We start from the raw sequence: 17,515 nt of genomic DNA on the forward strand, positions 1-17,515 counted from the left end.
TGATTTGATTTATTAGTATTTCTTGTGATGTGATGACTTCACAGGTTGTTTTTTTTCTTTTTTCTTACCAGAAAGAACTCTATTGAAAGTGTAAGTATTGTGTTATATTTATGGACATGAAATGGTTAACAGAGAAGTATTTGTAACTAACCGAGCAGTATGTTCCTCCTCCTCTCACCCTCACACAGAACTGGGAAGTAACTGTAACTGAATGTGTGTGAGTTTTTAAAAATGGCTCAGGCCAGTATTGCAGTTGATCAGGACCAGTTTGTCTGTCCACTATGTCTGGATTTCCTGAAGGATCCAGTGACTATCTACTGTGGTCACAGTTTCTGTAAGGTGTGTATTAATGACCACTGGGATCAGGAGGATCAGAAGGGCGTCCACAGCTGTCCTCAGTGCAGAGATGATTTCACTCAAAGACCTATTCTTCGCAGAAACAGCATGTTGGCTGAATTGATAGAGAAGCTGCAAACGATTGAAGTCCAAGCTCCTTCTCATGCTCACTGTTACACTGGACCTGGCGATGTGGAGTGTGATTTCTGCACTGGAAGAAAACACAAAGCCGTCGAATCCTGTCTGGTGTGTGTGGCTTCTTATTGTGAAATTCATCTGAAATCTCATCTCGAATGTCCCGCTTTGAAAAAACACACATTAATTAAAGCGTCAGGAAAACTACAAGAGAAGATCTGCTCTGAGCACGACGAAGTGCTGAAGGTCTACTGCCGGACCGATCGAACCTGCATCTGTTATCTGTGCATGATGGATAAACACAAAGGACACGAGACCGTCACGGTTGCAGCAGAACGAGCCGTGAAACAGGTAAAAATGAGAAAAGGTTACAAAGTTAAAACCTTTTATTTGATGTGTTACACTGATTATTTATAGTCATTTATTGTCTGTTAAAGTTTAACCAGACCAGTTATTGAAAATTCCAACAGTCTTCAACACCCAACTGCAGCAGGGTGGGGCAGGTCTTACCAGAAACATAGTCACAGAAAGAAAGTGCAAGACAAAGAAAAAAAAGAAGAAGCAAAATAAAAAACAAATCTGTTACAATAATATACTGTGTGTGTGCATTTATATATATATATATATATATATATATATATATATATATATATATATATATATATATATATATATATATATATATATATATATATAAAAGGCAGGTACTGATCTAGATGAGGAGACTTGGGGTGCAGTCAGCGTTCACATTCATCCCAAAGGTGTTCAGTAGGGAGGAGATCAGAGCTCTATAGCAGACCATTTAAGATCTTCCTTTCCAAAGCATGTAAACGAGATCTTCAAGGCGCTCACTTTGTGCACAGGGGCATCGCCATGCTGGAACAGGTTTGGGTTTCCAAGTTCAAGTGAACACAGAATTTTAATTATAGCGCCATCTAAAGACATTCAAATAAATTTTTTCGGTACAGAGAGTTTCCTCAGGAACATATTAAGTTGCACTTTGAGTGCATTTTTTTTTTTTTTTTTTTTGTCCGAAAAAATCCTGACAATTCCATATACAGAGGGAGTGAATAAATGAAGGGTGCAAGGAATGAAAACATTTGATAATGGATGCTGAAATAAGTAGAACAGTTAGGTAGATCATATCTTAAGAATATTCATTTTAAATGTAACACACACACATTCAAATGGGGTCTAACAAATGAAAAACTATTGAATTTCTAACTATTTAATTTATTTGATTTTATTGAATCAATTTAATTGAAAAGGGTATTGCATACTTTTTTATTTATTCTGTTTTATTTTTTTATAAAATATTATTTCATATAGTATTTAATCAAACAGACATTTTATTAAAAGTAAAAAAAAAGTAAACTCTTCAAATGTAGACGTTCACTTATTTTCATATTTTATAGTTATTTTTATTTTTTTTCTATACTTTTACACTTTATTTTTTCATTGTATCTCTATTGGATTTTCATTGGACAGTTAAAAAAATCATTTTTTTTTCACAATATTTTTTGACAAATAAAATGTATTTTTTTTTTTATTTTGTTGTGTGACTCCAATGTCAAATAAGGAATAACAAAATATCTTGATATTATTTAAACATGCATAATTTTTTTTTTATTATATTTGACATCAGCAGTTGTGGTGCTGGTTTTCTGCTGGTCCTGACTTTTATGTTTGATCCAGGAAAAAAAAAGTGCTCTTCCAAATCGAAAAAAAAAAAAATAAAAAAAAAAATTAAAACAATAATTCAAAATTATTTAGAGGAAAAACGACATAGAAAACTGTAACATTTAAATGCTAACTCGCACAAGAAACTTGCAGCAAATGTTTCGAAAACAGGAAGCTACGTAGCATGTCGTTGCTTGCTAGTTTGATTGTGTGCTCTGAACCTGTTTAATGGAGTATAACATTTAATTACTGGATACTATTTCTTCTTCAAACATTAGAAAAAAATACAACAAACGTACCACTGTGGACCTATTCCATTCACAGTCCTAAATGTTTACCTTTAAAAAGTCTTTAAATAAACCAGAAAGTATGTGAAGCACTGCCTTTGCAGTTCATACAAGGTTTATAATGTGTAGCTGCAAAGTCATGACAGGAATATTTATTAACTCATCATGAACTGACCCTAGTAAATAAGAAATCAATGGTGAGTTCATAATTATTGGCCCATCTAAGTAAAATACAATTATAGTTCATTAATTAGTGTAGTAATAATCAAGTAGTAATTAATAAATTAAAACTTTAAAAAGTTCGATGTGAAATATTACTAAATATAAACTACAAAATGATGTCAGGATCTGGCGGGTTTCCCAAGCAAGCATTATGTTTCTTTACCACCAGATGTCGCCAGAGTGGTCCCGAGTCCCTCATTAATTCTCAGTGCTTCCACTATTTACCATTAGTCCTTTTGTGTATTTAAGTTCTAATTATTGTTTCTTGCTTGCTTGTTGATGTTTTGTAGTCTGTGTCCTGTCTTTTATTTTTATTTTTGGCAGCGCTGTCCTTTCCTGTGTTGCCCAAGTCTTTGCGAGTTTGTGGGTTTTTTTTTTTTTTTTGCTTTGCTTTTTCTTTAAAGACTTCGCTTTGGTTGTCAAATCCTGAGAGACTTAGTTTATGTATTTTTCATGAATAACAGAGAACATTCTGTATTTTTTGTTTTAAATTGTGGACCGATTTTGCTTTGTCATTTTTGTTGGATTTTTGCGGACCTGAGATTTCTTTGGATTTATATTTTCTGTTTTCAATTTTTGTGACATGGATTTTCCAACATATTTAAGTTTGTCTCTGCTTCACAAACCTCCCTGTATCAGACCGCTAGGACTCTTACACAGATGACTCTGGTTCAAGCCCTGTTTGTGTCATTTAGCTTTATACAATAAAACATATGCTGGTCTGATTTAGGTACTTAGATATAAGATAAAAGAGATGAATAGAATTATACAGTTGAACTTGACTGGTTTGTCCTCAGAATAAGCTGAAGGAGGACCAAATAAAATTGCAGAAGAAAATCCAGGAGAAGCAGAAGAAAGTACAGGAGCTGAAACAGGCTGTGAACATTATAAAGGTGAGCAGTGAGCAGAGACAGAGCTGCTCCTAGAAACACACACAACATGGACATCGAGTCATTTAGAGTCCCAGTAAAAGAAAGAATGATAAATTACCTTTACACCTTTTGTGTATTTTCCAACAGCTCAGTGCACAGACATCAGTAGATGACAATGAGAGGATCTTTACTGAGATGATCAGCTCCATAGAGAAAAAGCGCTCGGAGGTGACGAAGCTGATCAGAGATCAGGAGAAGGCTGAACTAAATCGACCTGAACAACTCCTGGAGCAACTGGAACAGGAGATTTCTGATCTTCAGAGGAAAGTCACTGAACTGGAACAGCTTTCACACACACAAGATCACATCCATTTCCTTCAGGTAACCTCACATACACTCTAAAACCTGGGTGCCCAATACGTCGATCACGTTCGACCGGTAGAAAAGTTAGTATGGGTATGAGTATGAGTCCTTTTTTTTTCCCTTTTACTTTCCAAACTAGCTTGTTTGCATGTTGTTTTCTCTAGGCTTTAGTTTCTGGACGCCAGTCTCCTACAATACTAAAACCAAATTTTCACACATCAAGCATCACTGTCCATCAACATCTCTCATTTGATGGAGTGAGAAATTCTCTCTCAGATCTGAAGAAGAGATTCAAGGAATTCTGTGAAGAGGAATTGAACAAAATCCCTCCACAAGGTATGAAAAGCTGTTCCTGCTGGAGAAAGATGGACGTGCATCTTTTACATGACCTGATAAAGCTACTTGTCTTTATTTCCATTATTTATCTCCACAGTTGCAGCTGTTTATGTTATTTCACCGCAAGAGCCACAAAGCAGAGAAGATTTTTTGAAATGTATGTCTTACCGTATGTCAGGTGCACATTGTGCGATCTTTAATAGTTCTTCACAATTGTCGCTTGTCAGACCGCGCATACACGATCCCTATGTCACACAAGAGGATCTCGGTTGTCATAAAGCATACATGAAAAAGTATTTTTTACACCTGTTTGACAATTTAAAAAAAAATCTAAATAAATAAACATAAAAGAGGCTTAAACCAAAATCCGCAATGATGTGCAAATCTAGCAATTAAAACCGTCCGTGTGGAACCATTGCAAAGGTTCAGACTCGTATGTTCTACATCATCAATATGTGACACTTTTTTCATTTGCCGATGGTAGCTGGCAGCAAACAAACACAAAACAATAATCTGTAGCATTTATTTGGTTTCTGACATTTTTTGATAATAAAAACGTAACTCAAAAATTCCCTCCACAACTCAATAAGTTTCTCTTCTTGCTCTACTGTCCACCTGACTCTTTTCCACAATTTTCCTGAGGTAATTTGTTGCGCTAATCGCATCATCAGGTTTGGCGTTCCTATTGGTTCTTGGTTTGACGGCCATCGAAGGAGATCGTTACACTGCAGGTCCTTGTGTCCATGATTCGGCTTTTGGTGAACATGTCAAATCAGCGATCAAAGACTACGGATTTTAATTTACGATTATAGGAATGTTTAAGGATATTTAGGTCTCAGACAACCGAATCGTGGCCAAAATCACACTATGTGCACCTGGCTTAACACGAACATACACACAGTCCACATTTTTTTTTTTACCCATATACACACAGATATACGTATAACTGATAACTCAACATTCTTACACTTTTTATATCAGTTTTCTCTTTTATTTCAGATTACTGTTACCTGACACTGGATCCCAACACAGCACATCGTAAACTTATTCTGTCTCAGAAGAACAGAGAAGTGAAATACATTACGAGCGATCAGAAGTACTTTGATAATCCAAATAGATTTAACTGTATATGGCAAGTGCTGTGTAGGGAGAGTGTGTGTGGACGCTGTTACTGGGAGGTGGAGTGGAGCAGTGATGGAGGTGTGGCCGTATCAGTCTCATATAAAGACATCAGCAGGAAAGGACGGGGTGATGAATGTAGGTTTGGACACAATAATCAGTCTTGGAGTTTGTGGTCTTCTTCATCTTCTCTCTGTTTTTATCACAACAACAAAAAAACGGATCTCAAAGTTTCATCGTCCCCCAGGTTAGGAATGTTTGTGGATTACAGTGCAGGAACTCTGTCCTTCTACAGCGTCTCTGACACCATGAAGCTCCTCCACAAAGTCCACACAACATTCGCTCAGCCTCTATATGCTGGATTTGGGCTCTACTGGGGGTCGGCTTCTACTGTGAGATTGTGTGATCTAAATAAAAGTGTGTAGATGCTTCATGTAAAATTCCTGCAGGTTGCCATGTTGTTGCTAAAACGTCACAAAGATTTTGAGACAAACTGCTAAAATGTAAAAGAAAAGTGATCTAATGAAATTTTGTGATCTTTACTTTGTAAAATCCTATCAATTTGTATACTTTTAAACATATTTTTATTAAATAACCATTAATCACTATTAAAACATTTTTTACGAATAAAAAATACATACAAATAAAGTCTACATTTGTTGCCTGTATTTTGTTAATCCCTTATTCATCCTGGATGATGACTGACCAGCAGATGGCTTATGGTTTGTGATAGTCACTAATTATTTTCTTCAAAAACATATATTAATATAATATTTTTCTGGGTAACTGTATCTGTCTGCAATTAAAAAGGAACGTATCCACTACAGTTCTTTGATCTGATTTTTTTTGCTCATTGTAATACTTTACTCGGTTTAAAGTTTGTAAATGTCATGAAGTAAGTAGATTCGATCAGTAAAACTCTGTTTTTTATATATTATAACGGTGTGTGTGCGTCTGTATGTGTGTGTGTGTGTGTGTGTGTGTGTGTGTGTGTGTGTGTGTGTGTGTGTGTGTGTGTGTGTGTGTGCTGATTGTATATATAATAATTGTATAATTTGTAGATAGATAGATAGATAGATAGATAGATAGATAGATAGATAGATAGATAGATAGATAGATAGATAGATAGATAGATAGATAGATAGATAGATAGATAGATAGATAGATGACTGTTTGCTGCAATGTGTGTTGAAACAGACAAAAGGGGAAATTGCAAGTGGCATTTCAGTGGAAGCAATTTCTTAATAAGATATGTGGTGGGTGTGTATAGGTGTATGTAAGAGAGTGGGATTGCATTTAAACACATTGAGTCTTTGTCTGTGGTCATTACTGCAGTTTGAACATTAGCGAGTGTGAATTGTAGTCATTAGATCTTAAGAATGCAGTGTTTTTATCTTCTCCTTCTTCTCCACATCACCACAGGTGAGTTTGTGCTCTCTCGCTCTTTATCTAAATCAATAAAATGAATTAGTCATCTGCACATCTGGTTAAACTGACCTATGCGATTGCTGTGAAACAACTTATTTTCAATCAAAATCTAATTTATATTAATATCAATTTAATAACTCGTCTACATGTAGCCTGGAAAAAAATTAACCAAATGGAACAAATCCAGACTAATAAAATCCACAAGTTACATGTGGGTAGATTTTGCTGTCTTATTCATATATAAAGATAGATGTCTTTACATGTACATGTGTGATTGATTTTACATTTAATGCCTCATAAGTATCATTCCATCATAGATAGATAGATAGATAGATAGATAGATAGATAGATAGATAGATAGATAGATAGATAGATAGATAGATAGATAGATAGATAGATAGATAGATAGATAGATAGATAGATAGATAGATAGATAGAGAGTTGCATGCATTTCTTTTCCTGCACTATGTGAAGAAACGTAACAACTGGAAATAATGGAAACTGTAGCATCACTACTTGTGGTGTGTGTGTGTGTGTGTGTGTGTGTGTGTGTGTGTGTGTGTGTGTGTGTGTGTGTGTGTGTGTGTGTTAGCAAATGTGAGGCTGCATTTCAACAAAGTATCTCTCTCTCTCTCTCTCTCTCTCTCTCTCTCTCTCTCTCTCTCTGTTCTCCTCTTTAATAAATAAATTATTTTAGTAATTACCACTTAAAACCTTTAAAGCTTAAAATTTTGTAGAAATCGTACTTCTGGTGTGGAAATGTAAAGTACACATCAAACAAATAAAAAAAAAAAAAAAAAAAAGAGAAAATTAGTAAATTCTCCACCTCAGACGTCTGCCTTTTTTTTATTTCGTGATTTCCTTTCACAATTTCATCTTCAGTTACATTCCTACTTTAGTGAGTTTAGGAGTTACAGGTTGTCTGTAGTTCTGTAAAGTTGCTGCAGATGGTGAACTGCTCAATAACAGATCATCATTAACTCGTGTGTTCCTACAGGCTGCAGGCTGGAAGGAAATAGAAACACGATAAAACAGATCACTGCATACACAGGAGACTCAGTACTGCTGCCCTGCTCCTGCACTGACCTCCACACCAAACCTCAGAGCTTCACATGGAAGAGATATTCACATGGAAGATACACTTCTAATTGGGTACAGATATCTCCTGAGAGTGAACAGTACAAAGACAGATTTCAGCTGGTTAATGATCAGAGTTCAGGAAATCTCTCTCTGCTCATATCACACCTGACTGTAGAGGATGGAGGAGATTACAGGTGTGACACAGAGAGTGAACACAGATACATCAGACTCACTGTTGAAGGTAAATAACTCATTTTTATTCACAATGTTACTTCAGTGATAATATCATGACAGATTAATCTGATGTTGTAACAGTAATGCAATATGTTGATGTTTGTTTATTCTCCAGGTTGCACACTGAATCATGAGACAGTGTATCTGACTGGATATGTGGGACATTCTGTTCTTCTGCCCTGCTCCTGCTCTGAACTACAAGCCAAACCACAAACTCTCAGATGGACCTTTAATGAAGAATCTAATTACAATGAAATTTTCCCAAAGGACCAGACAAATCACTACACACACAGAGTTCAGCTCTTTAATGATCATCATCCAGGAAATCTCTCTCTACTCATATCACATCTGACTGTAGAGGATAGAGGAGAATACAGGTGTGACATCATCAACAGCATTAAGGACATTAAACTCACAGTAAGAGGTGAAACAACCTATTGTGTATAAACTCTGAGAAATAGACACTTGTCTCAATTTCAAGACTGCGTCTCATTGGGTTTTTATGACAACGATTTTATACTATTTGAATGTGTGTGTTAACTTTCTTCTATGTCTGATTATCGTTCCTGCATCTATTTATAATTGATTTAATATTGACAGATGCCCCAATAAGACCTCCGGTTCGAACAACTTCCAAACCGGGTACTTAATACAACTTTAATAGAAAGTCTTTTTTTTTTTATATAACAGGACCTTGAAGCAAGGCTCAATCCTAGATCTCAAAAACACTTATTTTTGTCTTTTGTTTTTTGTTCTCAGCTACAAAACCACACCTGGTTTCCAGTAACTACACAAATCCACCATCTGAAGCATCTAAAAATGGTATAGATCGATAATCTTCATTATTGTGTTTCATGATTGATGTTTTCCAGAAAATGAAAAGACTTATACAGAAATTACAATTCATTAATGTACATCAACTCATGTATACCTACCAAAAAGTCCTTTAACATTATGTTTTAAAGCATATTTTGCATCCAACTTCTAGCAAATAGGATAGAATTTTAAGTAAGTATTTAATTTTATTCATATTTTTCTAATAAAGAATCATCCCTAATTATAGTAAAGGTGTGTTCCTGTAAAACAATGCTAATTTAACAAATGAACTACTTAAGTCCAAACTGAAAACTTTTGACACATTATAAAATGAAAAACATGACAAAGAAGACCCGGACTGTTGATCAGGTACAATCCTGTACCAGACACAACATTCCCCTCACAAAACTCCAGCAACTGCTTTCCTCAGTTTTCAGAGGTATAGCATCAACACAACATCCTGGTTTTTTTGGACTTACTATAGGGTTGTATATAAATACTAATTTTACATAATTCTGTTAAGAATTTATTATATGAAGGATTGTAACTTCTGATAAGAAATGATACAAGGAATTGCAAATCTACAAACCCCTTGATGGAAATCACTTCATCTTCTCCATTAAAATTTCCATTATTGTTTCCTTCAATAGGCATGAAATGAATGTAATACAGTTAATAGTGTAAACATTGATAATGTTCTGGCTGATATTGATGAGTTCTCTCCAGAGTCGCTTCCCTTTATCCCCTTTGCCTTGGTGACAGTGATCTTTCTGCACATCATTGTGGGTGTGGTTTACTACACCACTAGAAAAAAAGGTACTTTTAAGGTCTAGCTATTTTACAACTATGTGGAAGATTGTCCTCCACCTACACACTATTTTATTTAAATGAACTGAGCGTGTCTTGTTTTTTTACCCTCCAGGTCCTAATACAGTTCATTACAGCAGAGGTGATGGAGATGGAACACTGAGTTTACAGTAGAGATGAACATCAGCAGAAGAACACACATGTAACAGTGAGCAGTGACAGTCTTACACACCTGATTATCAAACCAGAGAGCAGTTTGGTCCTCAACATGACTGTAATTTAGAAAACTGATGGCAATTGAATTTGTTTGATCGTATATTTGGGACCAGTCCCAGGCTATATATTGTATAAAAGTGTATTAAAGCCTGTCTGAATGTAGTGTAGCTTTGTTTTACATTTACAAACTGTTGTTTGAAATACTTAACATTTAATTCATGCTTTTTCATGCCCAACTGTACAACATTTATTGATTAATCTTTTGTATATGCTTCTGTTGTTATCTTTATATAATATATTATATAAAATGCTTTGCATCAAATAACAAATTAGACACAAGCTTTTGAAATTTTAAATGTGTTCACTATATTCAGAATAAAAAACAAACAAACAGCATATTCAATGTTATTTACTTCTGTGCATTTCCTCTATAGCATTCATTAATTGATACATACATTAGAGACAAAGACAGATGGAGACAGCAGTGATACAGATATTGACGAATGCATGGGGTCAGAAAGACAGTAGTTGATAGAAAGACAGAAATATGTAAAAAAAAACACAAAGAGAGTGAAAGATACAGACACAGGTAGGCAGATGGAGACAGGTAAACAGGAAGATGCAGACTGAGGAATACAGCAGGAGAAAGATGGAGAAACACTACAAGTGTGAAAGACCAACAAAAACATGACTTTGAGACAAAGACACATACATAGACAGATATAGAGATAAGACTGACCAATGTAAATCTGTTTTGTGTGTGTCTGGCCTTAAATACTAATAATCTCATAGACCTGTTTGATCTCTTAGTTCAAGACTAACCGAATCATTGCAGATGAAGGGAATATGCGGAAAAAAGCATACAAACAATCTAACAAGCAGATGACTAGAGTGTAAATGGTTTAAAAACTCAATATTTAAACGTCTCATAGAGGTAGATGTTATTTCAATCGGTAAAAAAAATAATTGACCCGTGATTGGTTTTATGGGTGAGGATTGTATGAAAAGTGTTTGTAGGTAGGTTTGCTGCATTTTTTGGTTTAATATATTGTTAGATTTTTATCATGCCCAAACGAAACTCGGAGAGATTTTCCATACGACCTGTGATGCTCCATATTGCCTTTCTGAATTCAGGGAAGGAGAAATACACAGCACACAGAATGTGGCAAAATGTTCCTCTTCAGTTTATTGCAGGTGGCAGACACGTATTTATACACACAGGATGATACAGTCCACGCACACACACTCGAACACGCACACACATATTGGGGAGAAAGCTGACCTAAAGTGTTTTCCTGTTTAGACAAGAGGACATACCAGCCCAGATAAGACTCTCTGTTTACCTTACAGACTAACATCGTAAATATCCTATAGACACTGAACGGACAAAGGAATGCGTGTGAGATAGTGTGAAAATAGTTTTAACACTAACAATGGCCACTTTAAATCATTTATGATTTAGCATCACACACCAAAACATAGGATGTTCATCCTGGGAACAGAACCTGTGACATAAACTGCGAGTGAAAAGATAAAGACAAACAGAAACATACAGATTCCATTTCATTCTTTCCCTACATGCATATAATCCTTCATCATAACCACTCAAATCGAGGCCTTTATGGCCTGTCTTACCATCGTCATCAAACATGGCAACATACATAGTACAATTCCAACAACATACAAGAATCATTCCTAAAACAAAAGTGTTCAACACTCGTAAACAAATTCTTAATCTTTTCCAAAAACTTTGTTCAGCAGTTGTTTCACGTTCTCCAAGACATCATGAGACCATTTTCTCAGTGCTTGTTCAGTATATCTATAATCAGTAATATAAGGTATACATAACAGTTTCTTCTCTGAATAATGTATTCAAAGAGAATAAAAAAATTCAGAGTCTAGTTACATCTATGCACATATAGTTATAGAATTTAGACCTAGAGCGGGTATCAGGGTAAGCTAAACTAAACAGTCAAGTGAGTTTGATCTTCACCCCAGAGGTGGCCCCCTTTCTACTAAAAAGAAAAGATCTTTCCGTGGGCTCTCAACTGTTTCAGCCCTGAAAACTCACTTAGGTAGGCTTCTTAGGCCAACAGACCAATTAATGCATAGATTAAGTGGGTGCTATTTTGATCTTGCTTGCGTGAATCCACTGTGGCTGATAATCGGTCAGAACTCCAGTTCTGGTTACAGCTAGAACAGTTGCTGGACCCAGATACTTCGGTTCACCGACCTTGATGGGCATCAGACTTCTTATCAGGACCTGCTGATTAGGCACAAAAGGGTGTGTGAGCTTATCTGTGGGCAGAGGAAGAGTTAGTGAAACATCAGCACTGATAGAATTCAATTTCTCAACCAGGGCAGAAACGTAGTCGTCCACCATCACTTCCAGGTTACCTAAGAAAGAAATGCCAGTGCGTCTCCTGACCCATGGGGTCATGAAAGGTTAGAACATAAAACTTTCAAAGGATTAGTTTTGTTAGAGATAGGGTTAGTTTTGTTAAAGATAGGGTTATTTTCATTTCTGTGAGTACTACCGGGAGAACAACAGTCCAATTTTGGCCTGTTTCAATGCAGGCTTTAGTAATACGCTTAATGGTTCTGTTTGTTCTCTCTACCACTCCAGCTGACTGTGGGTGATAGGGAATATTAAAATAACAATCAATTGCTAAACTTTTAGCCAAAAGTTGTCTTACCTTCGAAGCAAAAGGTGTGCCGTTATCAATTTTAATCACACTAGGAATACCAAACCTAGAGATGATCTCTTTTGTTAATATTTCGATAACCGTTTTAGCATTCTCTGTCGCACATGCAAATGCTTCTGGCCACTTAGTGAATCTGTCAACTATAACCAACAGGTATCTCAAATTTCCTACAGGTGGCATATGTGTAAAATCTATGGCCACTTTGGCAGGGAGTTGAACAGCTTTTAATAAGTCGCCTATGAGATTAAAATGTGCTCTGGGCTTTCCATCAGCTGTTTTAAAGTCTCTTTGCTTCCATGTTTCAGCAAAATTATGCACAACACCATAAGCATACTTAGAATCAGTGTATAAAGTCACTACTTTACCTTCAGACAAGTGACATGCTCCTGTAAGTGCGACCAACTCTGCAGCTTATGCTGATGTGTATGGTAATGATTTAGCTTTAACTATTACATCAGGTAATCTTACAACCGCATATCCACATAAATACACACTAGAAGGTTTTAAACATGAACATCTACATATAAGCAATCCCCCTCTACCAGGGCCGTATCTAAAAGATCGGGCCCACAAGAGGTCTCACGTTCAATTTGTCTAAGGCAATCATGTGCATCATCAAAACCATCGAAGTTAATATCGTCCAGCAGATCACGCAGAGCTACTACAGCTGCACGCAAGCACGAAGGCAACCCTTGTGCTATATTGTCTAAAGATTTGGAAAGATACGCAACAGGGCGATATCTGTCACCGTGTTCCTGGGCTAGGATCCCCGCAGCCGAACCACCACGTTCATGCACATAAAGGTGAAAAGGCTTAGCATAATTCGGAAGACCTAGAGCTGGAGCAGACTGTATAGCATTCTTGAGGGCAGCGAAACTGTCAGTCATTTCATGAGTCCGCAGAATAAGATGTGATGGAGGAGCTCTGTGATCAATAGCACTACGCAAAACTTTATCATGCTGTGCGCAGTCAGGGATCCATGCTCGCCAGTAGTTCATCAGTCCCAAGAAGCTCTGCATCTGTTTTTACAGTCAGAGGTCTTGAAAACCTAGTCACAAGCTGTACTCGGTCCTGTGACAAGGATGTCATCTGCGTATTGAAGAATGCAGGTTGTTTCCGGCAGGTGTATATCAGCCAAAGTTCTGTGCACTACAGCGGAGAATACGGCTGGCGAGTCAACAAAGCCCTGAGGAAGACGTGTCCAGGTGAATTGACGTCTCCTATAGGTAAAAGCGAAAAGCTGCTGCGTCTCTGAGGCCAAAGGGACACTGAAAAAAGCAGAACAAAGATCAATCACAGTAAAAAATCTGTGAGTCGCTTGTATAGAGTTAACAATGGTAGCTACATCGGGCACCAAAGGAGCTAATGGAATAACTAATTTATTAATCTCACGTAAATCTTGTGTTAGCCTTCAGCATTTTTTATCTGCCTTCAAGACAGGATTAATCGGTGTGTTATACGGTGAATGTGTCTCGATTAAATCACCTTGTAACAATAAATTGTCAATAACTGGAGCAATGCCAACATTCTTCTCTATCGACAATGGATATTGTTTAACAAAAATCGGATGGTGTGTTTTCATGAGTGTATGATACGGTTTTACCTGGATGAAACCTGCCTCATCTTTGTGAGAGGCCCATAATTTAGGGTTACTTCACCTAAATTTGGTTCATCAGGCACGACTTCTGTACTACCCTGAAATAAATCTTCCGGATGTGGCTGTGGCTCAGTTGAGAGCATGAGGACAGAAGGAAAAGACAGTGAGACATTGGTTTAAAAAAACAGAATTTCCATTCCTATTTTGTGCATCATATCTCTTCCTAAAATGTTTAAAGGCGAGTTTGCAATTATTGTAAAGCTATGATAAAAATTTGTACCAGTCGGTGTCATCACAGGCAAAAGGTGTTACAGGACATGAAATTGGAACTCTATCTATTCCCTAATAGATGAACTTCCCCTTTTTCCTAGGACCTCCTCCTTTAGTTTAGTGCTGAGGCTGGAATGCACCACTTCCTGTTGCAGTGCAGAGCATAAAGGGTTAACTTAACCTGAAGCATAGCAGAAACCTCTAGCAGTATGTAAATCTCTAGGAAAAAGTATCTAGATGTGACACAATTTCACTCCATAATGCCAAATGATCTAAATAAGGATTAGTCCAAAAACCAGCACTATTCCTATACACAAAATCTGTGGGATATTCTTCCGGCAGTAAGCGAGAAATGTTATGACCCATCTTCTTTACACAGAACAAAGAACAGACACACAACACTTAATACACAGACAACACACAAAACACATAACACTCAGACAATACAGCTGCGCAGGCACCAGGGAGATCACAGTCTTCAAACAAAAAGGAAATCCAGTCTCTCCAATTGGATCCCAAATGTTGTAAATTAGGAGAAAAAAATAGACTTTAAAGCCAAAACAAGATTGAAGTCTTTTGAAAAATTTTATAGTCTTTTCAAAATGTCAGTTTTTCTTTAGTTCCTTTTCTCTTTAGTTCCTTTTCTCTTTTCTCACTTTTTTGTTTTTTTCTTAAAACAATTAATTTTTCATTTATCTATTATTTTTTGGGCATATAAAAAATTATAATTAAAAAACGTCTTCTAATCCTGCATCTTACATCTAAGGTGAGGAAAACCATGTCGCGACGAAATCATCCCACCAAAGGAAATGATCATTAATTAAACAATTAATGCATAACCAAGACACGAACACACATGCAGCCCTATTAGCTGGCAAACGGGACAATCACCGCAAACAAGGGAATACATTAAATTCTCCTTGATGCGTGATCTCCCTCCGGATATTGTCGGAAAGCATCTCGCTTCTGACACCAAAACTGTTAGATTTTTATCATGCCCAAAACGAAACTTAATTCATGGAGAGATTTTCCATACGACCTGTGATGCTCCGTAGTGCCTTTCTGAATTCAGGGAAGAAGAAATACACAGCACACAGAATGTAGCAATGTTTCCTCTCTTCAGTTTATTGCAGGTGGCAGACACGTATTTATACACAGGATGATACAGTCCACGCACACAGACACGAACACGCACACACATATTGGGGAGAAAGCTGACCTAAAGTCGTTTTCCTGTTTAGACAAGAGGATATCCCAGCCCGAGATTTGTGAGCCCAGATAAGACTCTCTGTTTACCTTAAAGACTAACATCGTAAATATCCTATAGACACTGAACGAACAAAGGAATTTGTGTGAGATAGTGTGAAAACAGTTTTAACACTAACAGAGGCTGTATGCATGTACACAATCTAAGGGATTGTTTAACGAAAACTTCTCACCCAATTTACTGAACACACAGGCTCAGAGAATATAACAAAACAAAAATAAGCACGAATACGATAAAGGAAATAAAGGAAATAAAATACGGTAGTGCTATGGTACAAAAGAGATAAAAGAAAGACAAATACACACTGTTAAACATTAAAACAATAGGTTTAACAGTATTTATAGCACTTAAAACACTTTCAGATAATCACATAAATAATATTAGAAGCACTGAACTTACACAGAAACTTGTATTTGCACGTGACACGAGGATCATGCAGATTGTACTCGAACCGATCTCATCTACAAGAGTTGCACACAAAGAAAGGTTCACACAAATAGGTCACTAGTTCCCACAGATATAAAAACAGTTTTAAAGAGATATTTACCAGGAACAGCACCATTTTAAAATAAATCCTTCCAGGGCCGCTGGAAGTAATTTTGAACAGGGGGTGCTGTGAAATTTTTATTTATTTATTTATTTTTTACAAAAAAACCTATGAGCCTATGGGCCTATTTAGAATACATTTTAAAAAATAACATAGGGCTTTATACAGTTTTATATTTCCATACAAAGACGCGTTATAGCCTACCGCTCTGCGCTTTTATCTCTTTTTCTGATATCTTCATGTTGTTGTAAAAGGTACGAAGAGCTAATTTTATCTTCCACAAGGGCAAGGCATTTAGGCTATGTTTGCACGCTGCCAGAGAAAGCCAAACTAAAATCACCCGTGCGTGTGAAACGCGCTTTACAAATGAACTTGAAAATCAATATAATTAAAATAATCAAAATAATTAAATTAAAATCCAAAATACACTAATAGCCTACGTGTGTCAAAATCATTTCCTAAAATATTCATAAGGAATTTATAAATTGTGCAAAATATTTTTAATAGGCCTACATTTTTAAAAAATCTCTCTCTCGCCAATAGGGGGTGCTGCAGCCCCACTTCCTGCGGCCATGAATCCTTCTCGATATCGAAACAACACATAGCATGTGACTGCTCCACAGAATTCTCCAAAAAATGGCTGTTCTATTTTTCGCGCCTGTGAAAGGGAAATCTCGCGAGCCCAGACCGGCGATCTCTTAAAGGGCCACACACGCAATTTCAGCACAGTGAAAACTAAAGGCAAAAAAATTATTTATACCACTGGCCACATTACTATGAAAAGAAGGAAAACCTCACTTTGTGTAATTGTTGTTACTGTTCACAGAGAAACCAGATTCAAACAACATCTTTATCAGCTGTGGTGTTGTGGTTCTGCTGCTGCTGCTGATTGTTGGAGGAGTCATGTACTGGAAACACAGAGGTACACACACACACACACACACACAAACACAAACACACACATGCATTTACTGTGTCTGGTTTCATTCTATAGGACAGAGAAGAGAACAGATGGGTGAAGGACAAACAGGACAGAGGATGCAGAAGAAGCAGGTGAATACATACTTTTATCAGTTTTTACTTACTCTGCTGAATTTGTTTGTGACAAGACTTAAGCTTGCTGTGTGTGTGTGTGTGTGTGTGTGTGTGTGTGTGTGTGTGTGTGTGTGTGTGTGTGTGTGTGTGTTTGTGTGTGCTT

General features: G+C 36.6%; 3 protein-coding genes and 1 long non-coding RNA gene across 5 annotated transcripts in view; 3 read left to right on the top strand and 1 right to left on the bottom strand.

Moving 5' to 3' along the window:
* The window catches only part of LOC310722610 (uncharacterized protein), a 676,055-nt gene that overhangs the window by 401,934 nt on the left and 256,606 nt on the right, over window positions 1-17,515 (bottom strand). The gene's annotated exons all lie outside the window — the stretch shown is intronic.
* The window catches only part of LOC310722525 (polymeric immunoglobulin receptor-like), a 142,830-nt gene that overhangs the window by 41,499 nt on the left and 83,816 nt on the right, over window positions 1-17,515 (top strand). The window contains exons 2-3 of the mRNA XM_083535079.1: window positions 7,776-8,099; window positions 8,208-8,516. Of these exons, the coding sequence (XP_083391205.1) occupies window positions 7,776-8,099; window positions 8,208-8,516 (633 nt within the window). The remainder of the gene's footprint in view (window positions 1-7,775; window positions 8,100-8,207; window positions 8,517-17,515) is intronic.
* Window positions 173-6,061, top strand: LOC310722540 (tripartite motif-containing protein 16-like). Its single transcript, XM_083535105.1, has 6 exons — window positions 173-822; window positions 3,458-3,553; window positions 3,680-3,913; window positions 4,060-4,231; window positions 4,329-4,388; window positions 5,231-6,061. The coding sequence occupies exons 1-6, from the start codon at window positions 232-234 to the stop codon at window positions 5,773-5,775; spliced, it is 1,698 nt and encodes a 565-aa protein (XP_083391231.1). The 5' UTR covers window positions 173-231; the 3' UTR covers window positions 5,776-6,061.
* The window catches only part of LOC310722622, a 543-nt gene continuing 142 nt past the window's right edge, over window positions 17,115-17,515 (top strand). Inside the window, exons 1-2 of the long non-coding RNA XR_014532411.1 lie at window positions 17,115-17,239; window positions 17,312-17,370. This is a non-coding gene — a long non-coding RNA (uncharacterized lncRNA). The remainder of the gene's footprint in view (window positions 17,240-17,311; window positions 17,371-17,515) is intronic.

This window comes from Silurus aristotelis (genome assembly GCF_946808225.1).
Source record: "Silurus aristotelis genome assembly, chromosome: 29".
NCBI classification, from domain to species: domain Eukaryota; kingdom Metazoa; phylum Chordata; class Actinopteri; order Siluriformes; family Siluridae; genus Silurus; species Silurus aristotelis.